Source organism: Odontesthes bonariensis, chromosome 20 (genome assembly GCF_027942865.1).
Source record: "Odontesthes bonariensis isolate fOdoBon6 chromosome 20, fOdoBon6.hap1, whole genome shotgun sequence".
NCBI lineage: Eukaryota > Metazoa > Chordata > Actinopteri > Atheriniformes > Atherinopsidae > Odontesthes > Odontesthes bonariensis.
In genome coordinates, this window is record NC_134525.1 from 8,812,150 (window position 1) to 8,835,041 (window position 22,892).

Genomic DNA, 22,892 nt, shown 5'->3' on the forward strand with positions numbered 1-22,892 from the left:
GTTTAAATCAGAAGCGGTTTTTAGGAATAAAAATATTAATTTGCTTCAGCTTCAAGGGCAGCAGATAATAAAAGGCAGCTAATCCTTTTATTTTTGACATTTCTGTCTCATTGCAATGTGAAAGCGAGTCAAAGTCAGAACCATAATGGCTGCATGTAAGATAATCCAAGTTTGGTTTGCTTTCATAGACCATAAAATGTTGATAAATGCTTCCAAAGCCTTGAAAATGACAATGCAGAGATATCCATAATAACTGTGTAGGGTTTAGTGAGTGGGCTAGAGGCGACAAAGCTGAGTGACCTGCTCGTCAGTCCAGTGCCACTTCATTTTCAACAACATAATTGTGTTCAACCCTTACACTGTTGTGAATCCTCACACATTTCACATATTATCCCTCTGCAGAGTTGGGCTGAGAACATGTCTGAGAACAGCATCTTTAATTTCAGGTAAGACACTTTGTTCATTAAATCAGACTACTTCTAAATTCATATTTAAGTATAAAGCTTAGCTATTATAGACAGGATTAGTATTCAGGTTGTTTTGGATGTGCATCTGAGCGATAATTCAGTTTATTTACATGGTTTGGTAGAAATATGGCAACCATCCAGGTCCAAAAAAAGGAAATGAAATCAGTGCAATAAGATTGGGTAGTTATATCTGTGAGCGAGACTCGTGTTTATTTATTCTATTGACTTATTTAATATTTAAAAATGTATCATCTCTCTGAATGAACAAACTTTTGAAAGATTCTCGTCAAATATGCAGGCAAAATATACTCCGCAATAAACTGAAAAGACTAAAATTAGTGCATGTGCTGACTCTGAGCTCTGGGCAGTATGCGAGGAGGATTATTGGATCATGTAACCATCTTACGTGTGTCATAAGATGAGAGATCATTGTACAGCATCAGACAGAGAGGATGATTCCTCATGGTGTTGAGAGATGTGGCTCGGAGTGCAGCGGAGCAGTATGTAGGTTACCTGTCAGGAAATTAAGCTTATTAGTTGCTTATGTAACACGTCACACATCAGGCTCAGGTTCCTTTTCCATATTTCATACGTGGTTTTCGGTAGGAAGAGACTTTTGTGAAGACGTTTTGTGCAGGAGTTGGCTTTTACACAACCTAAAAAGACTTGTGTTTTCATGTTGAGACTAAATAGCTTTAGAAAATTAAAATATGAGCAGCAATTTATTTTGTGCTGCTATCATGTTGTTAGCGGTGCTGTGATAATTGCAGGAACATGCTCACAATGGCAGTGCTAATACGATGCCTACAGCAGCAATTATTTCAGTCAGACTAAGTGTTAATCTATAGATTAGTTCATAAGCTTCACTTTTAAACCTGTCATGGTCTTTATTATTGGTTTTATTCCTTGACTCGCTTGACTAACACACCTGCATTGTGTTAGTCATCACTCCCATCAGTAAACCAGGATTCAGATACTTGTTGCTGTGTGGTTCTTTTCTCCTCAATCTTATTCTCTTCATATCTATGCGTTTTGGACATTCTGCAGTTTTGGATTTGTTTTAAAGTTTATTATTGTCTTCTGAAGTCTGCATTTGGCACCTCAACTATACACACCAATTTTCTAATGAGGTGGGCAAATAATAAGCTCCAGTCTTAATGAGTCATTGCCAGATTAGCAGGGATCAAGTCCATTTCATATCTATGTTTCTGTTGTCCATGAACCCCACATCTATTGTACGACCCTTCTGGATATCCTGCTGAGTACCAAGGCCATGAAATGAGACAGAATAATGCATTGTTATCTCCTCACTAACTATCCTTAAACTCAATGTTTATCTTGTAGAACACCATGTTTATGATTTGATCAAATTTCAAGCAAAACAGTCTCCAAAGTCTTTCTCTGGCCATGTGGATGTTTTAGGACACTGGAGGATTAAAAAAAAAAAAGAGGATCATAGCAGATAATAGGATTCATCTAAGATGGTTCAGAATTTCATGGCAAAAAGATGTTCAAGTATCTCCCTCTAATCCAGAGAGTTGCATTAATGTAGAAACTTGATTTCCTCGAAATCATGCTAGCTGTGCCAAGCAAAGAAATAAGGAAAGATCTGCAAATAAAAACTGTCAAATCCAAAAAGACTTTCAAATGTCTTGGACTCTGCTTACTGAGAAAGATGTCATAAAACAATCGAACACGTTTATTTCTATAGATGTTTTTATTATTTGTACATTCCTAGCTCAAACCAGGTGTGGAATAATTCAGTGGGGGCAGGGAGAGTTTGCACACTGAGCCAGACCTTTGTGCGTTCTAATCATACGGCTATTATGGCCATCGGTGCATCTCCTTTCTTGGTCTTGGTTCAGTGTCCAGGAGCCATTTGTAATGCAGCAGACCAGGAAATGAAGTTGGAGCATTGCAGACACCAAAGCCTGGAGGATGAGCCTAAAGGAGCCACACTTAAGTTGGCATGCTGATTACGCATGGTCCCTTCCAGACAGACAGCAGCGGGGTCATTACAGGGGATAAGGGGGGTGGAGGCGGAGGACTAGGTATTACAAAGTGTTTGTAATGGACATAAATCACTATTCCTCAGATTTATTCCTGTCAACCACCGATGCCCTGAGGCCAAATAAATGATGAGGCTTTATGGCATGGTTAAAGCAGTGGACCTATAGCAATTTAGCTCCTCATTGGAGCCAATTGAAAGTAGATTTATTATTCTTCAATTTCTGAAATCTTCTTGTCATTTTTGTTTCTTTTCCTTCTATTTTCTAATTGTCTTTGCTTTCAGCTGTGTGGATCTAAATTTAAGTTTTTGTTTTTTTTTATCATGTTGTGCTGCATACTGTAACGTAAACTGAAGCCACTGCCTTTAGTTTCCACTATCGCTTACTTTCTTCCACAAATATTCATGCAATAAGTGTTACAGTTGGTGGGTGGAGAGATGAGGACCCAAATGCAGAATAACAGAAATTAAACTTAACTTGAATTCTATTTAAGAAGCCAAAAACGCGGCCGAGCCAGAAAACCATGAACTAAAACTGAGAAAAATGTTTAAAAAAACTAAATACATAACTATTCAGAAGGCTTAACAGAACAGCTTAGCAAAGAACTGACTACAGAGAATTTCCAGGTGGTTGTTACAGCAAGGATCTGACAAAGACTGAGCTGAACAAATGACTATATATACTGAGGGGAACTAATAAGGTAGTGGCAGCAGCTGAGGTTGACTGAGTTGACACAGGTGTGGAAGTGGAGCTGATTACCAAAACAGGGGGACTGAGGATAACTTGGAGTAATGACCTGAACAAGAATCTAAAACACAATACGAAGTATGAGCTCAAACAAAATACCGACTAGGAACCTGGAACAGAGAGCAACCAAGGAGTTCAAAGAAGCCACCAACTGAGAACACAGAAGAATACAACAAAGAACTAAGAAATGATGAAACCACAGAAAAGACCAAAGACCCAAAAACCCAAAAACCTGGATTAACTATGAACAAAAAGACAAATCAAGAATACACTAAAACAATCAGAAAGCATCCTAATTTAAACCAATGGCAAAATAAGACACACAGGAAAATTAAATTCAATTCAGTTTTATTGGTATAGTGCCAAAATCACAACAAGAGTCATCTCAAAGCACTTCAATAATAGAGTCCAATTCAAGCCAAATTCAAATTCATTGTAATCATAATTTCAAAATTAATTAAATTCAAAATTAGTCTAATTCAAAAACCATCTCCAAGCTAAGAAAACCAACAGATTGCACCGAAACTTCTCTTCAGTCCCGTCCTGAGCGTGCATGAGGCGACTGTGGAGAGAAACGACTCCCTGTTAACAGAAAGAAACCTCTGGCAGAACCAGACTTGGGAAGGGCAGCCATCTGCCTCGGCCAGCTGGGGTTTGAGAGGACAGAAAAGAGGGGACAACATACACTATAACACCTTTCATACCTGCTGAGAAAGATAGTTCGAGAGAAATAGAGAGAAAGGTATACCTAAAATGTTCAAAGCAAAATGTTGAATTGAATTGCACCAACAGCAATTGGATAAATATATCTTATAGCCTTTCCTGATTTGATTGAGATACATGATGCAGATATGCCTCAGAGTATTTAGAGGAAAATAATCACTCTGCCATCTGTTAGTCTGGATAATAAATGATCAGCTTCACTGCTACAACAATTAGTTTCTGACAGCTTGAGCAGAATCCATAATTTACAAAGAGTAAACCATAGCTGCATTAAATTACTTTTCATATACATACAAGGAGACTGGTAATTGGGCAAAGTTTGGTCAAATCAAAGGTATCATTATCAAAAACAAACAAGATGACTGAAGGACAAAAACAACTTATTCGTTATGTAATTAGCACAGCTAGTGACGGTTTTTCAAAAATAAGAATGTTGCTAATTTTCCCCTACACGAACATGTTATTACTAATAATATGCAATACTAACAACTATGCACCTTATTATTAATGCTTACAAAATAGTGAAATGAATATGTGTAAGCAGCATTTTGTACAGTTGTGGAAATGGTGGTCTTGCTAGCAGGTTATGTTAGCTTGCTAACATCTCCTGTGTTAGCAAACTTATGTGAAAAAAAAGTTAAACTTGCTAACAGCTTGTGCTTGCTTAGCAATGTTAAAGGAAGCGTAGTAAAAGAGAAAGAAAGGGGAAAGTAAAATGAAAGGTGGATAATTGATTATATTGTTGCCAACAAAAAGCTAGATTGGGCTAAAGTTAGCAGTTTTGTTAGCGAGTCTAGTCTTGGGTTTCTCTTTCTGATCAAAAAGTCTGGGCTTTTCTTTTGAGTCTGCATTCTAAACCAGTGGCAGGCTATTTCTGTTTTCTGTGGTTTAAAAGGTAAAAGGGGGATCCTAAACAGGCTAACTGTGATTAAAAACCCAATGCATGCTTGAATTGCATTGTATATGTCCAAAAAATGGTCTTCAAAACTCTATATTCTACATGGCTTTAGTCCAAAAGCACTGCATTTGGAACAAGGCCCAGTTCAGAATATCCATCCATCCATTTTCTATACCCACCAAATCGTCAGTCCATCATAGGGACAAACGAGACACACAACCAGGCACGCTCATAGTCACTCTTACGGTCAATTTAGAGTCACCATTTACCTAACATGCATGTTTTGGGGCAGTGGGAGGAAGCTGAGAGAGAGAACCCATGTAAACATAGGGAGAACAGGCAAACTCCACGCTATGTGAACAGCATAAATAACTGCCAACATCTAAAAAAATCAACATTAATCTTGATTTGTCGGTATTATCATGAAGCAAGCTTTGGCCTGACAGCAAGCAGTGTCCCTCCAGTGGCTCTGTCTTTAGTTGTGCATCCAAACCTCGAGTGCGTCTCAGTGTGATCATCATACAGATTTTGTCGACAGCTGGAACAGCTCATTCAGTGAGGCACAAAATGGCTTTAACAACCTTATAGCTACTTAGAGGAAGCAGTGTGTGTTAATGGGTTAAATAGGAGTTCTCTGAGCTGAACTCTCAGTTCAGCTCTGGCTCGGCCTCTCAGCAGCTCTTTCCCCAGCGGTGCCTGTGTAATGGGACACTGCTAAATGATGCTGAGAGCACCCCGGTGCAGTCATGGCCTGTTACACCTGACTCGCTGCTTGCTGCTGTCCATGCACTTGGCTGTTGTTAGCTTGTCTTCTGCAGGCTAATTTATTACCCTATCAGGCTCGTTGGCTGCTGGCTGTCGGACATGTTCATGCTAAAACCAATTACTTAAACTAATTACTTGAGCCTAATAACTTCGATATGTCCTTCCTATTTCTTGATGTGTGATATATGGCAAAGGTGGCTGAGCCACACAGGAACAAAATCCTGCTATCATCCAAGAGATACTCAAGCATGTTGAATCACTTCAAGAGGAGTAAGTATGATGCTGAATTTTGGCATATTTATGTTTTGTAAATATGTCAGCAATTGCAATTCTATGTATGGACTTCCCTGGACTTTTCTTGGCTTTCTTTGGCTAAACAGAATGTACACATACCTACTTCATTTGGATTTCTAATTTGCAAGCTTTGGGAGCGGCCGGGGAGATTGCTGCTGTATGCAGTGTGTGTTTGTTTGTAAATCGATGCTTTATCCTACCATCAGTTTGTCTTTGTTCGCTTTATTCTTTTTTCAACGCCGTCCGTCAAAGGTCAGTAAGAATTAAAAATGGAAATGGTTTGTTTATAAGTTATCAATCAATTGTGTAACTATCAGTCTGTAAAGCCCAGACAGGTTTATGTTCAGTGTTTGGAGAAGTTATGTTACTACGTAGGCTACTGCTTTTGCCAGACTTACTCGTGATATTTGTTGCTGTTTTACATTTCTTTGCTAAATCAAACAGTAAAAGCAGGAAGTTTCTCATCGTGGCGTTTATACTTTTCTTTGACCTGAATCTTGGACAAACTGCACTCTGGTAAAGTTACTAAGAAGCCCTGCAGATATGCTTTCATTTCTGTTTGTGTGTAAGAAAAACAAACGTTTGGCTTTATTCTACTTAATTTAACATTCATCTTTACCTTTGTATTCACAGTCATTTGGATTAGTGTTATTTAAAAAAAAATGTCTTTATTGTGTCTTCTCATTGTGATGAACACAGCATGGAAGATTATTCTGGCTTATATGTCAGCAGTCTTCTTGTGACAGGGTTAAGCTAAAACTTTAACCCACTCATCAGTGTTAGAGATAAGCTTCAAGTGGCCAAATGTCTGCTTAGACATCACCTAGATCAAACGGTGTCTAGTCTACTAAGTGCTTTATTTCAGATTTCGGTGTTACTAGTATCTTTTTTCCTTTTGTTTTAAGCAGTTTTATTCATTTCAAAAACACAATTTATTTAAAAATCACAGTCAAGCTTCTCCTCTTACAGTAAATACACACTCAGCCATACATGTGTAGCTCATTATATGTGCACTTGTACACAGGCTGTGGTTAATGCCACATCCCTACGCAACTAATGAAAAGTGACAGTCAGCCAGAGCTGCGGGGCATCCAAGGTTAGATAACCCAATTCGTACAGACCCACAAACACACACACAACCTCTAAGGGGTTATTTCCTTGCAGCCTGTGCTGCTGTTGGAGGTGTCCAGTGTGAATCCTTAGGTTTCACCTTCCTGTCTCATGTGTCTCAGTGTGTTGACACATACAGAGGCAGTGATGTATTATTGAACATGTCTACAGATTACCAGGTGCTGTACATTTGGCTAACAGCAGCACAATTACCTGCACGAGGATACATCTATAGGACTCTTAATTGCTCTGCATGGGCAATGACTGATAATGTCAAAGCAAAATAATGTCTGGGTCTACCAGTTTCATCTTCCTACGGGCATCTGATCTGTTAACAGTTACCCAAAATGAATCATCACAATGATAATTAGTTGAAACAAAACAAAAGCTCGGGACGGAATCTAAGAAAGCACATGTACTGCAGCCCTTTCTTATTATTAATAGAGTAACCAGTGATAATAAAAAGAGGAATGGCCATTTGCACCTCTGTGCAGTCAGGGCCTGTAAACAGCTTTCCTTTTCGTATGAATGGGAGTCTATATGAGGAAAGGCTCATGCTGCAACACAGGCTAATTCCAGCTAATCCCACTGCAGCTCCTACCACTTAGAGATGGTTTCCAATGGCAGCCCTGGAGCAGGGGAATTGCTAGTGAGATTAGCTCCCGTTAGCTCCTCCTCTGTGCTTTACAGTCACAGCCAGGCCAGGCCTGCATGTCACTGCTGCCATGCTAACCTTTCGCACACAAATGGATTAATTTGGTTTTTTTTTATACAAAATGTCACGTCTCGTATTGGGAGAATAATGTAAGTTTGATTAAACTTGTTCAACTCTTGCTTTAGCAATAATTGAAGTATATTATTGGTCAGTTATAGTGTGAAACGCATTATTTTCCTTCATGTGATTGTTAGTTTTGCTCCTCTGAACTGTCTTCTGTGCATTTCCATGCAAACATAACATCTTTTAAGTTCAATGTATAGCATTTTATAACCTTGTATTTACATTGTTGACTTGTCGTTTTGAATTTCCTCTGATAAATGTTACATCGGATGATACTAGCTTTAGAAATTGACCGTCTCTTGTGTTTGGCTCTGAACAGACGCACTTCTTTGAGAGACAAGAAGCAAGCTATGACATCAAAAGGTGTATGAATTGCTCATCTTTTTTTATGTGTTAGTAGATAGTAGCTGTGTGGGAGAGTGTTAGACCCAACCATCCTGAAATAAACCCCCAACTATCTGGTTACCCAGGATTAACCTCAAGTTCAACACTCAATCGCTCAGTTTAATTCCCAAACAGACCATCGTGAAGCACTCTGAGCTGTAAACAAACGAGTCACATGGTTACACTCAAGCATTAAAGAAAGGTCAGGTGTATGTTTTAATGCACATTCTGCTTTAAGTCTCCTGTAGATGAGCTCATCACTGATATCTTTATTAAATTATATGTGTAGTGACGCCAACCTTTTGGTCATACACAGTGTCCTCTCCTATCTGGCACCTGCTCTTTTCTAACTGTGACCCATTTTTATATTTCGTCCCCATTTTGCAGGAGATCTCTCCTGAAGATGTTTCCACAATCAGGAAAATCGATTGTCTTTGACAACTTTCCGGATCCCACCGACGAGTGGGAAATCATTGAGACGATCGGCAAAGGGACCTACGGGAAAGTCTACAAGGTGCTCAACAAAATCGATGGCAGCAAAGCAGCTGTGAAGATATTGGATCCCATCCATGTAAGTTGTGCTGGCGAGTCCATTGTTAGTAGAGTGTAGCTGAGTATTGAAACTGAAAGACACTAAGTCACAACATACCCATGTTACAGTCATTGCTTAGTGCCTTGAAGCTCTTGGTGATGACACAAAGATGCTATTGGACTGTGGATTTCCTCCTTGCCACTGCAGCGCACCAATTTCAAACAGCCTGGATTTTACATGTAAGGATGTTTATGACATGTATACGTGAAGAGCCAGTGATGGCGAGAGGGCCCCCGCTGGGTCTCCTCACATCAACAATGCAGCAGGGGAATTGTTAGTAAGATTAGCACATGAACACGTTCCCAAAGGCAACTTTCGACTGCCAGCCAGGACGTACAATCTGCTACTGTGAAAGAAAACAAAGCTCACTTGTGCAGAAGGAGGCAGCCGTACATGTGTCATTCAATAAGGGAAACCAGAATATTTAAAAAGGAAACACACTGCAGTGTGTTATTTGGCCGAACTGGTCCCTCTGGAGTCATGATTATCATTTGGTCTTTAGTTTCTTCACTCCACATGGCCACGTTGTTGTGAAAGAGACTGTGCGTGACTTGTTGAGTTAGCTGTTTGCCTCCCTTCTGCTGCACTGAGCAGCCTGTGGGTGAGCTGTTGCACCAGCCACCCCGACATCAGTTGCACGAGTTGAATTGGCTAAAAATCATGAGCACAGTGTCTGAAACATTAGCTCAGCCCTGGATTGTATTAAAGATTCAGACATTTCAGGGAGATATTTGACTTTTTGTCCAGTTCTGTAAAGTTTTGCTCATTCAGCATTTATTCTTTCCGGATATAAGTTCAAATATAAATCTAAGGGGTAAAGAGAGACGTAAAAAAAAAAAGCAGTTTTTGCTGATTATTTTCTGGCTTTCATCTAATAATTCTCATTGTCTTGTGGACAAATGGATATTTTGCCCCAGCTGTTTAAGGAGTAGATGCTCTTTGGTTAAGTTAAGGAAGATTCAGAGCTATGATAAGGATACCTTTGCTTGTTTTAAGGGTAAAAATATAATGTTAAAACCAAACCAGAGGGTACGTTTGTCATTCAGTCCAATATATAATGTCACAATCTGTGAATACAGCTTGTGAGATGGGAATGTATTCCTAGGATGCTGTTTTCATGTCTGCATATCTGCTTAATGTAGGAGGTGCTCAGTGTCACAGAGATGTGTGGATAAGTGCTTTCACCGTCACATCATCGTCCTTATAGTCCTTATAAGACACGTAGAAGCCGACATCATCGCATAGAAGACGTTGAATGTCACTGTGCTGATAAATTGAAACTTAAGGGGCATCTGTGTAGGGAACAGATTAAGGAAAACATATCATTTGTACAATTTTGGGGCCTTTTTTGTGAAACTGCAGCGGACCAGTGCTGCTATTTCCAGCCTGTAGTCCAGTAGTAGCAAAACTCAATAAATGTTAAAACGGGGCAGCTTTAATGAATCAAAATCAAATCAAATCAAATCAAATTTATTTGTATAGCACATTTCATGTACAAAACAATTCAAAGTGCTTCACAGAAAATAAAAGCATTGCAGCAGGGAGTGTAAGAAGCTTTAAAAATACATAAAAGAATATAAAGAGAAACAAATAAAATAATTTAAATGAATTTAAAAACAAGCAACAGTCCAGATAAATTAAAAGATATCGTGCAGATTTCATGCATAGACACATGAGAAAAGAAATGTTTTTATGAGGGTAAAATAACAAACTGGATTTTTACAATTTTTGAGCAATGAATAAGGTGCTTATTCGGCTTTTTATTTCTTTTATTTCTCTATGTTCTCTTTGTTTTCATATTTAGAGTGTGGACATGAGAGGGAAAATGTTTATTCCTTTAATCCAGAGTGCTGGTATCAGCATGTCTGTTTGGCACAAAATTAAAGCTGCTCAACCTGTAGCTGCAGGTGACAAAATCAGTTGATTTTTCTTATTCTGTCTGATCTGTTTCCCCTGTATTTCAGGATATCGATGAGGAGATCGAAGCAGAATACAACATCCTCAAAGCTCTTTCTGACCACGCCAATGTTGTCAAGTTTTTTGGCATGTACTACAAGAAGGACGTGAAATGTGGGGATCAGCTGTGGCTCGTACTGGAGGTAGGAACACCGAACCCTCCTGTGCCGTCACTGTGTCATTGACACACAGAATGCAGGTGCTGATTAAACCTCTGATTGGACCTCACACGATACGTCTTGCTAGATATATGCAGCAGTGACCCAATTTGGTCAGGGATTATGTAAGAGTTTTAGCCACCACCGGCAGTCTAGGAGTTTATTTACTGGCCACCTGGGGATTTGGTCGCACGCCAGCCAGCACGGAGCAGGTGGGGGATAGCTTGCGTGCCATGGACACCTTGCTGTGAGCAGCAGAGCGGGGATTTCTGTTCACAGAGGCTGTCTCAGTAGATCAGTTTATACACCTAAAGGTCTGCAGCTCAGGTTAAAATGTCCTTTTTCACTCTTGATTGCTGTTGCTTGGATTTAGGATGCAGTACACATGCATGTATTGTTGCTTTCCTACATCTGCATGTGTGATTTTTCACTAACGTTCGAGGAGGCTTTGTTGCCAAAACCTGCCTCCAACTCCCCATTTCTCCAGCTTTCATCTGTCTTTGCCTGCAGGAGACCTTTTAAAATATCAAGCTGCAGACAAACATGTAATGGAGGTCAACCTCAGAGGAGAAAAATCAGCGTTCTCTGCCTTTTGACGTTCTGACCATGTGATTCTTTTATCTTTTCTTTGCTTTGGCTTTGATAGAGAGCAGAACAGACCTGGAGGTATCACATAAACATAGTCACAGCTTTGGTCCAAAGTCTCCAATGCACTATTTTATTTATTTTCTTATTAAATGTTCTACCTATAGTTGAACAGGACAGTGGTAGTTGACAGGGGAGCAGAGACCACAACGAGGACTCAGCCTATATACAAGAGGCGCACATTCTACAAACTGAGCTGGAGCGCCTTTTTGTGAATTACTTCTATAAGTTTCCTAACTTCTCTTACAGGCTATGAATGTACTGCTAATACAATCTAATCTTGACCAATATCCAGATTGCATCCCAATTTTAGAAAATCTAAACCTCAAAAAGCACATAAAACTCTTGACTTAATGCTCCGAATGCTCTGATCAGATTTCTTCGTGTTTCTGGTCTCACTCATAACACCACACACATGATGGTTTCTGAGTGGAGTTAATGCTCCAACCAGAGCAGAGCAGAGCTACTGAGGACAAAAATGGAGAAAAACAGTAGCCAAATGCTCAAATAAACTGCTGGCACATCAGATTTTCAAAGGCTTCGGTCCTCTGGACAAAGAACGGTTGGCTTTCCCAGTCACTGTGTCCTGAATGAGGTGCAAAACCCAGAGATGCTTCATTTATGATGTCAAAAAACTGAGTTTGAGCTGAATCAGAAGCTTTGTCTGTGTTTATTCAGTATTCTGAGTCAGTTAACTTGGCACAATCATTAAATCTGGTGGCACTATGACTTTTATAACCCCATCCTCTTCTTAAAGTGTGAACAGTCTTGATAGATGCTTGTTATTTATTACGCAGAATACATATGTTACGGGGAAATATGTTGAAATTGATGTCAACTTCTGCCACTCTTGACTAGGACAAAAAAAGCCCAGTGCAAAGGATATTTAGAGGGTAGGATGGAGGCAGTTTGAAGTCAGATTAATTGGGAAGCCCCTGCTTCTGCCCGATAGCTAGATATCCTGAAACTAGAGAGACAAGACTAACTATTACGAGAATATAGTTTAGTAATAAATTCTTAGCATCGAGGTACAGTATCTTCTCAGGATAACTGACTTCAAACTCGGAGAAAAAAAGATTAACAGGAATACCTTCTCAGATAAAAAAAAACACCACAGTCCACAGACACATAAATCCAATTTGATCACCTGCAAACAAACATCAGAACAGTCTGTCCTCTTATTTGAGAAACATATCTGATTTGCCTGCAGTCCACAGCCATTTTTTTTTTGGCAAAAAGCTTCCAATTTTATCAGGTAAAGGACTTATTTTCCAGCTGTGAGCTCAACTTCTGCCTAATTTCTGGGGACTGTCACCTCTCTGAAGCAGTCCACCCCAGTATGATATAAAAACTCATTTAACTGTAGACGTCACGTCTCTGTCACAGAGATGTGTGGATAAGTGCTTTCACCATCACATCATCATCCTTATAGTCCTGATAAGACACGTGGAAGCCGACATCATCGCATGGAAGACGTTGAATGTTACTGTGCTGACAATTTGAAACTTAAGTGGCATCTGTGTAGGGAACAGATTAAGGAAAACATATAATTTGTACAATTTTGGGGCCTTTTTTTGTGAAACTGCAGTGGACCAGTGCTGCTATTTCCAGCCTGTAGTCCAGTAGTAGCAAAACTCAATAAATGTTAAAACGGGGCAGCTTTAATGAGGGTAAAATAACAAACTAGACTCTGAGTTTTTACAATTTTTGAGCAATGAATAAGGTGCTTATTCAGCTTTTTATTTCTTGAAATCAAAGAGCATCTTTAATGTTCTTTCCATCATATCTTATTACATGACATTATGATATCTGTTTGCATTTATTTTATTATCAGCTTTAGTGTGCATTGTTTTTTTTACTTGATTGTCTTTAGCTACACTTTATAAACAAAAGCCCACACTGCCAGTTGTCTTCCACATCGTCTCCTTCTATATTCTCTGTAATCCAACCTCATCGGGCTTTTGCATTAAGTGCAGCCGTGTCATGTAAACCCACAAGATAGTTTTCGCCTCTCCATCTTGTGTTTCTTTCCCTTTTTCATCAGCGTTCTCCCTCTTGACCTTTGCAGGGAACCTTGCAGTCACTTCACCCAGATATCCGGATGCAAGTTGTTTTTACTTTAAAGAGCTAATCTCCTTTGTGCGAAGACAAAACTGTGGTTTGCTCTTGGTTTCCTGTGTTCACTCTGAGACTGCACAGAAAGACTTGCCGCCAGCAGTCCAAATCTGTTGGCTAATCCTGAGGCTGAAATCACTGCCTGACAGTTTAGTAAGTGGCTGCTTTGGCGCTGGGTGCATGTGTGCGGCTTTGAAGAAGACGCACATGGCAGAGAAAAGACAGGAAATCAGGGAGTGAGATGGTCATTCACCATGGTTACTACCCCTCCTTTCGACACTGTAATTTTCCATTCTTTCGTTGTGCTGAGAGCAGCCTTTGCACTAACAGCCGACCGCTCATTATGAGCAGAATTCATACAAATTGCATCCTTTTGCTTTGTTAGCCCTTTATTGAGGTCTGGAAGCTTTTCGCTTTGCCTCTGTTGTGTGCTCCTTTATGATTGCAGATGTGGGCAGAGATGAGAGCGCCTAACGTCGCTAATAGGGCTTAAAAATACTTCAAAGATAGCAATGATTGAGCGACTTTTATTCCCTAATTGAAAATAAGGAACTGATTTTGATGTGCATTTAATTTGTGAGACCCCACCTTTCATCCAGGGAGCCTTTTAAATAAAGGTCAGAAGAGCGGGATTTTAAAGCTCATCTTTTAAAGATGTTCTTTTCATTCTGCCAGTTGCGTCACTGCCTTGGCCACGTTGTGTTTTCCAGCCTGAATTAATTTGGTTGTTTACAGCTGCTGATCTCTGGTGAATTAGATCTTTTTTGATTAGCTCACACAATCACCAACATCGTTAGAGTGTTTTTTTGATTGAAGAAATGTGACAAATTTAGAAATCTTTGGTTGTTTTTGCTGTTGAAAACAGGGATGTGATGAGCAGTTGGGGTGTCCGTCCAAACCTCTTTGGTTGTGTGTATGATTGCTTATTTTTTATCATAAATCTGGTCAGAGAATGCATCAATGTGATGTTTTCTTTGTGCATGTTTCAGCTCACTTATTTCGCTTCAGGAACCTTTTATGATTTACGTTGATAATCAAACAGAAAGAAGAAGAGGTGCATGCAAATATGTTACACAATGCAAACTTAAATCTACACTTTCTCCTTTAGTCACTTGAATAAACTAAGTGAACTACAGCTTGAGTCTGGTGGCTGAATTTGAAATGTTCTCTGTCACCTTAGTCTTGTTTTCTGTTGCTGTTTGTTAGATTTAGGCAATAAAACCACTGGATTAGATTTAGGAAAGCATCGTGGGTCGAAGTTGAAGTTCAATATTATAGCCGCATTCGGACTGTAGGAACCTTTGGCAGTTCTTAAAACCTTTTAATCCAAGGGGCCGTTTCTCCCGCATTCTCACATACAGGAACTCGGGACCACGGCCCTCAGTTCCTGGAACCATTTTAGCTCCTTCTCCTCAGCTGGGTCTGTTCTGGGTTCTATAGGAACACATCTGACGGAGGCTTTTAGTTGTTGGTAGCTCCGCCCCTTGTCATGTTGTCACAGCTGAAATGTTTCCTCGTACGACACAGACACAACCGGCGCGTGTTTAATAAGTTAAACCTCCACGTGGTCTGCTTTGTCTGCGGCGCTCTGCTCTCCTTCCTTCATGAAACCAAGAAGTACGGCCTGCTGCTCGATCCTTCGTCTCCTGACTCTCTCTGTGAGCTCTTCCTCCATGTTAGACGCCCGATGTGATCGTCCATGATTAATATCACCATCACGCAGACCATGAACACGGTGGCCTCCCCGCTCTCCATATTAGCTTCTTGGTGGTGTTTTTTTCTTCTCCTTACTTTTACCGGGTTTTGTTTTGTTTTGTTTTGTTGTTGAATGTGGCGCTAAAGTAACACGTCACTGACGCAGTCGGTTGCGTTGCATCAGTCCCGACTCATGTGCGAATGCAAACTGAAACAGTTCCGCTGGGGAAGGACAGTTATTAGAACGAAATTCGATTCTTAGAACGGCGTTCTTAGAACGGCTCTGTCCGAATGCGGCTTATGGCATCTCCAACATTTTCTAGGTCACCATAGTGATGCTTTCAGTTTTAGTCACCAACAGGGACATACCATGTATGTGTAATATTAAAGCTTCCGTGGCCTCCTGAGCAAGCGTATGTGATGAGATGGGAGAATTGGATTTCCCCTGATGACTCAAACGGTGATGATCGTGTAATTCCACCACTGTTCTTGCCTTGGTAGACAAATGAAATTCACACGTTTTTGTACATGTGCAGATCACGATCAGCAAATCTACGCTTGTGCGAGTTAATTAACAAACATGTATGCTGAGCCGTGAGAAAACGTTGAAGACATTCAGCCGCCTCCAACTGTCTCTGGGGGAGATCATCGGATCTTTTCAGATGAGGCCGCGGTTATAAAATCAAGATTTTATTAGAGCAGAGCGGCAGTCTTAAGTCGACACATTCAGCCGTCTGACAAAAGAAACAGAAAAATATGTGAATGAGAGCAGCTTTATAGCTGCATTAATGTACACTTTATTGTTTTTACAGATGTGTGCCATCTCTCATATCTCCCATGTCTACAGCAGGTGCAGAGAGCTGAAGCTTTTTCAGTCTGGTTGAGCGTGAGAGCGGTTTAACCCATCGTTGAGAGCTTAGATTTTGTACAATTTTGACTAAGATTGCATTTTAAAAGTCCACTTTTGTTTTTTTTTAAAACAAAGTAATGAATGTCCCCTTTTCTGTTTGTGGATTAAAGTGATTGGAGCCGTAACTTTAAGCTTTAGAAACTCACAAAAATATCTTTAGCTGATGAGTTTGGTCATTCGGTGATGATGGAAATAACTGGAACATATAGGCCGAGGATCGGAAACAGAGACGAGTAATTGCGCTTCATATACTATTGGATATTTGCTTATATGTGCAGCATATCAGCCCATACAGAAAGAGATATCTGTGCCCATACTACGTGACCAAAGTGGGATCCCAGAACCTCATGAACATCCTCTGATGAGAACATTTACGTGAAATGGATCCTATGGTGTGCTGCTCTCCGCTGCCAGCCACGCCTAACACCGATGTAAGACGCTAGCTCATCTTAAGAGTTTGTATGTTTGATGGTTTGGTAAGAAAACCAGTCAACGGGAGAACGGAGACGAGTGTTCAAAGCCCTGAAGAAGAGACTCAAAAGACTTGAAGATGCTGCCATTTTCAGTGTTTCTTCCAAAATGGTTTGAAAAGGAAAACTCCCCTTTATTGATTAGCTGAACAATGCCATGAGTGTGTGTGTGGGGGTGCTTTTTAATTAGATTATATAAAAGCTCCCGTTTGTTTGTTGCCGCCCTGTGAAGGTCACCAGCACACTGCCGTGTTCTGAACTGACCCCAACTGGTCTCTGTCCTGACTCGTCCTCTCAACCTCATTAATTGACAATGAGGTTTAAAATGTTATTCCTTGTCCGGACTTTTCAATAAACGGTGCTGGAAAGCAGACACCTCGGCTATTATGCCGCTGTAAACGATAAGGCCGTGGTCACAGTGGCCTCGCTTTTCTCTGGACGCCATCCAAACATGTGACACACACACACGCAATACAACATGACAAATGTTACAGTAGGACACATCAAAAGATGACCTAAGCTAGCACCTGTGTGTTTGATTCATCTTTACCTTTGTTTTATCTGCTTCTTTTGCTCGTCTTTGATGGACTACTTTCATTTACATGACTAAACAAGCACCTGACCTCATTTGAATCGGAGACTGTGCCACTTAATATTCAGCGTATTCAGTTTAGTCTTTGAAACCGATAGCTTTGTTAAAACTCACCTAAGATGTGGCTGGAAAGATGGGGATCTTTGTCTGCAAGAACTCCTTAAGTTGCCATTTAACTTTCTGTTTTTTTAAACTGATCACATTGAAATATCAAAACTCCTTTGTGGTTTTATGGTTTATAAAGAATGAATGACTCATAATACCAAGGACTAACAGCTGAAAACAACACGTAGGAGAGCTTTGCATAGTTGAATATCGTTGCTTCCCATTTCAGGGATATTTTAATTGTGTGCAACCTGTTCATATCCTTATTATAATTGTAAAGGTGCCTCTGAAATGGATCCTTAATCGTGTCGTATTTGATATCTAGCTCCATGGACACATTAGGAAATGTCATCTCATCTGAATCAAACCAAACCAGATCGGAGGTTTCGTGTATCACTTCCTCCCTGAGGAGGTTTGAGTCTGCAACACATCTCTAATAATTAATGTTCATGTCCAGCATGGCTTTGTGGATGTGGGCGCTGTAGCTAAGGTGAGGGCACTAACGTTGAGCTGCTTTAAATCTAGGACACCAGGCCTCTCATTAATATGGATTTGTCTGTCTGCCCTGTGTAATCTAATGATGACAGGTGATATGTTGGCAGTGATGTGCACTGACGTCAGGGACGCCTCATTGTTAGAGTGCTGTGCTGTCTGGGAAAACCTCTGTGGTCTTCTCTGCTTAACTGCAGTTTGTCTTCAGGTCTGATAATGGAAAGGAGGAGTGATTAAGCTCCCCATGTGGCAGCTGAGATACACGCCATCCATCCAGGGAAAATTCTCTGCGCCGCTGAAGGACAGCTGGATTGATTGACAAATAGAAAACAGACACGGGGCACAGTGTTGAAAACTTATGCCAGCACTCAATCAAGGTCAGAGGCCCGCTCTGCTCTCAGCCTCTTCTGTATAAAAGTGTAACTAAACAGGACAACTGGGCCAGAGTTTCTGTTTTAAAGACGCTGTTGGTGTTTATGGTTGTTACAGAAAGCGACAGAAAAGAGACTAAATAAATTACCAAAAGAAAGAGACGTAAAATACCACAAAGACTACAAAACTAAAAATATGTGTGGTCATTTTGTGTGAATATAAAGCTATTTTGCAAATGAAGACGATAGCCACCAGGGCGGGGCTAGATTAACACTGTCATGGAAACCTATTCCCTGGCCACTTTTTTTTTTTTATATTAAAACTTCAAAATATACCATTTTGAGGGACAGATGAGTTTTTAAAATGTCAATAACTGCCGGAGTAACACCACACTCCATTGAGGAGGCACATGATGTGTTGAAATGACAGAAAGCAATAAGCTTCCCTTTGATTGACAGCGCTAAGATGACGACGTGCCACCGTTAGACCTGTTGAAGTCCCCCAGACTGAAAACCAAAGTCGAACTACATGCCCAACTCTACAGCGAAGTATTGTAAAGAAACACTGAAGAAAAGGGGCATGGAACTATGTTTTTTTAACTTGAGTTTTCAGTCAGAAATCGTACCAGGATCTCTCTCGGTCCTGCTTTCGTTAAGCTCCATCGTCCAAATCCCTAGCTATTGTGTGACATTGATTAGTCATTTTATTAACTCCAAACAATGAACACTGCACGGGACAGGGAGCCTGATGTCCATGATCTATTATCTGTGTTTCCATGGTGATGTGGTGGTTACCGCTGTTTCCTTACAGCAAGAAGCTTTGAACTTCGGTTAGGGCTTTTGCACATCCTCCCTTTGCCTGTACAGGTTTTTCTGTCTGTCCAGGATGTTTAGACTCGTGTCCTGAAACACTGACACGACACACTTGTACATTTGCAACCTTAAATCTGGCTGGTTTGAATGTGGTGTTTTTAGACCTCCTTGGAAGGACAAAACCAATCCCTGTTTGCAAATTCGGTCTCATGACTGCAAATATTGTACTTGTGTGATGGAGCTGGTATTTTAAAAGTCAGCATTTCTTCTCCCCTGGGGAGTTATTTTTAGAGTAATTATATAAGAAAAGTGCATCCTATTGCTATAAAATGCCAACCGTCGAGCTGATAAATATTGCTTGCGAGCCCCATCCTGTGCTTCTGTGTCGCCATTTGTATTGAAAGTTGTTACAGTTGTAAGAACTGTGTTATATGGATGTTACTCATTAATAACATTTTCTAATATGTGATCTTTGTGTCATCACCCCAGGGGACAGATTTTTATCCTCAGCAACCACACTCTGCTGTGTGATTATTGGCTAATTAGGCTTTCAGTTTACAAGTGAGGGAAATTAGTGTAATTACACAGAGAGACATAATGGAAATTTCCAGTTTTTTGCTTGATGTCAGAGGTAAAAAAAAAAAATCCAATGCAAATTGAAAATAAGGGAAAATGCATTAGTTGAAGCTACTGTTGTGTTTAAAAAGAAGAATTCACTCGAAAAATCCACAGTGTCTGTTGACTTTCAGCCCCCCCACCCCAGCCAGTGACTGGCACTTCAGAGCTTTTTATTTTCTGTGCACCTCTGGCATCTCTGGAAAGAAAGCCCAAATTAAGGGTTGTTGTTGTTGCCAAGGCAACCTGCTGGGTAATTTTCTATAGATATCTATTGTCGAAGGAGTCCGTGTTGTGATGCAGTGCACCACGAGAAAACACCTACAAACACAGAAATGAAACGTTGTTTTGCTCCGACAAAGAGAAAGTCTCATAGTGCCTGCTTATAATCCGGTCTACTGCAGGGAAGATGTCCTATTTATGGTGTATTATTTCTAATATAAATCTTGGCTTTGTCTGAAAACCATAAGCTGTTAGAGGACAAGTTGTATGTGTACCCTCCTCAGTCATAAATGCTTAGATTAAACCTTTGCTCACAAAATGCTCATCCTCTCCCACTGAGCTGTCTTAGAAAGATAAGCTCCTGCAGAGGGAAAGAATCCCTTTTTCTCACTGCAGAAAATCTTCTAATCGAAAACAATTTTAAATTCCGCACATCGAAGATGCCCCAGATTTCCACTTATTATGTAAACTTAGCTGTTAGTGCCGACTCGCGTCGAGTCTTTGCTCATTGTCCTTTTTGTCCTTGTGGGTTTTCCTCCCGCAGCTCTGCAACGGTGGCTCGGTGACGGATCTGGCCAAAGGCATGCTGAAGAGAGGCGACAGAATGGATGAAGCTATTATTGCCTACATCTTGCACGAGGCCCTCATGGTGAGTCCAGTGGTCTCAGCACACACTGGTGGCTCACTGAAGCCTTTAATTGGGGTAATTTTGCAGGCGGGTGCTTGTCAGAGAAATGTTATTAACCTCTTTTCACAGGGCCTCCAGCACCTGCACATCAACAAGACCATCCACCGTGATGTCAAAGGCAACAACATCCTGCTGACAACACATGGAGGGATCAAGCTTGTGGACTTTGGTGGGTAATGGGCCTCTTTTTTTACAGAGAGATGCTGTAACATGTTATGGCTCTATTTAACACAAGAGGGTCAAATCCATTACCTTCAGCTGTCTGAATTGTGCTGCTAATTGGTTTCCTTGAGAGGCTTGGACACATTGACACAACCCAACCATGTAGCAGATGATTATACTTTCCATTGCACCTCATCTTTGCCATTTATTCCTGAGGCAGCGAAGGGCTTTGCTGCTATTCTTCTAGTGATTTCACTCTTCTAGTGATTTGCTTTTTGGTTTTCTTAACCAAATGAGGCACTCCAAGCGGCCAACCGCAGCCCCTGGACTCGAGGCTCACGACAGGCAAAGTGACACTGACTACATCCAGGAGATGACTCACCCCCGTTTTCTTCAAGCACGGAAGAAAAAAACAAAACAGCCGCCTGTTTTCATTACAAATAAAATCCCCACTCTCCATTAGCAAACCTACACCACTGTGTAGGCTCTTAAAAGCTTTTTTCCTAACCGCGAAAAACAAAGAGTGCAGCTCTTATTTAAAGAGGAGGAAGAGAGGGGGGGGTATTAATGTAGTCACTAATATGGAGCAGATCCACTTTTACTTCCCATCATAGCAGCTTCTTCCTCCTCATACTGCTGTTATATAGATTCTCACTGCCTGCTTGTTGCATCAGTTTTAAAGAAGGAAATATTTTTGCTCTTTATGGATAAATATATATATTATATAGGACATTATAATATGCCGTGTTGTTGTTATTATATTTATATACACACGCTTCAGGTGGGATGACGTCATCGACGCGCCGCTGCAGCACAGCTCATTCACTCCGTGCTTTGTGACAGTCGGCTAACTTCACACGGAGTTTGCTGCTGCTAGTTTTGTGCAACATGGCAGGATATTTAACAGATTCTGCTGACGTGGACGACAACTTTGAGTACGATGGAGTGAATGAGCGGCGTGCGTAGATGACGTCATCCCACTAGATGCGTGTGCAGGAAGCCCTCAGATAACAACAACACGGCAGCTCTGAGCTAACAGTGCAATACTACGCGTTCATTCATTCATTGGTCTTAAAAGTATTGGTGAAATAAAGACAGATAATGCCTTATTTAGAGGCTGTATTGTCTCTGCCCTGTTCTCTATGGATCTCGAGTAATCTAAATATCTTCCCAAGGACGCCGACTTTCACCAAACTGTGAAAGTGAGTAAGGCAAGGCAAGTTGATTTGTACAGCACAATTCAACAACAAGGTGATTTAAAGTGCTTTACGGAGACATTAAAACAGTGGAAATAAAAAGCAGGATTTAAATTGTAAACAAAAAAGAAAGAAATAAGAACAACAGATAAAATCAGGAGTTAAAATGTGATTAAGTTTTTAAACTCAAGCTTCAGATTTGGAGCTTTATTCAAATGCAGCTGAAAATAGGTGTGTCTTCAGGCTGGACTTAAATACACTGAGTGTTTCATCTGATCTGAGGCTTTCTGGGAGTTTGTTCCAGACATGTGGAGCATAGAAGCTGAATGCAGTTTCTCCATGTCTGGTTCTGACTCTGGGAACTGATAGAAGACCGGATCCAGATGAGCTGAGGGGTCAGGAAGGTTCATACTGGGTCAGGAGGTCACTGATGTATTTTGGTCCTGGACCATTCAGAGCTCTATAGACCAGCATCAGAACTTTAAAGTCTATCCTCTGATGGACAGGCAGCCAGTGTAAAGACCTCAGAGCTGGACTGATGCGGTCCACTTTTTTGGTCTTCAGTAGATGAACGTATTTTAGGCCAGAAATAAGGTCCAGGTTTAAAAAAAACGAACTTCCCCTTTAAGGCTATTTTGTGACGACCTTTTGGTTTCAGACTGTATTTCAAGTCAAAAGTATGATCTTGTACAGATTTGGGGCCTAAATACAAAAAGTATTCAAACAGTTGTGGCAAAAAGGCCCCAAAACTTTCTGAATGTTGAGTTTCAGATTGATTTCAAACACAGCACAAATACAAATGCTCACACTGAAATTTACATGTCAAGACAAAATGTAAATAAAAAACAGGTCCTCACCAGAAGGCCTCTTATACAAAGCAGATTCAACATATCCAGGGTACCTTTAGGTGATCTGATAAG

General features: G+C 40.5%; 1 protein-coding gene across 2 annotated transcripts in view; it reads left to right on the forward strand.

Annotated features, from left to right (window-relative positions):
• Nucleotides 1-400: 400 nt before the first annotated feature.
• Nucleotides 401-22,892, forward strand: part of myo3a (myosin IIIA) — a 73,143-nt gene continuing 50,651 nt past the window's right edge. For both annotated transcript variants that reach the window (XM_075452500.1, XM_075452501.1), the window contains exons 1-5: nt 401-446; nt 8,563-8,746; nt 10,732-10,866; nt 20,471-20,575; nt 20,684-20,783. In XM_075452500.1, the coding sequence (XP_075308615.1) occupies nt 418-446; nt 8,563-8,746; nt 10,732-10,866; nt 20,471-20,575; nt 20,684-20,783 (553 nt within the window). In that variant the 5' untranslated portion in view covers nt 401-417. The remainder of the gene's footprint in view (nt 447-8,562; nt 8,747-10,731; nt 10,867-20,470; nt 20,576-20,683; nt 20,784-22,892) is intronic.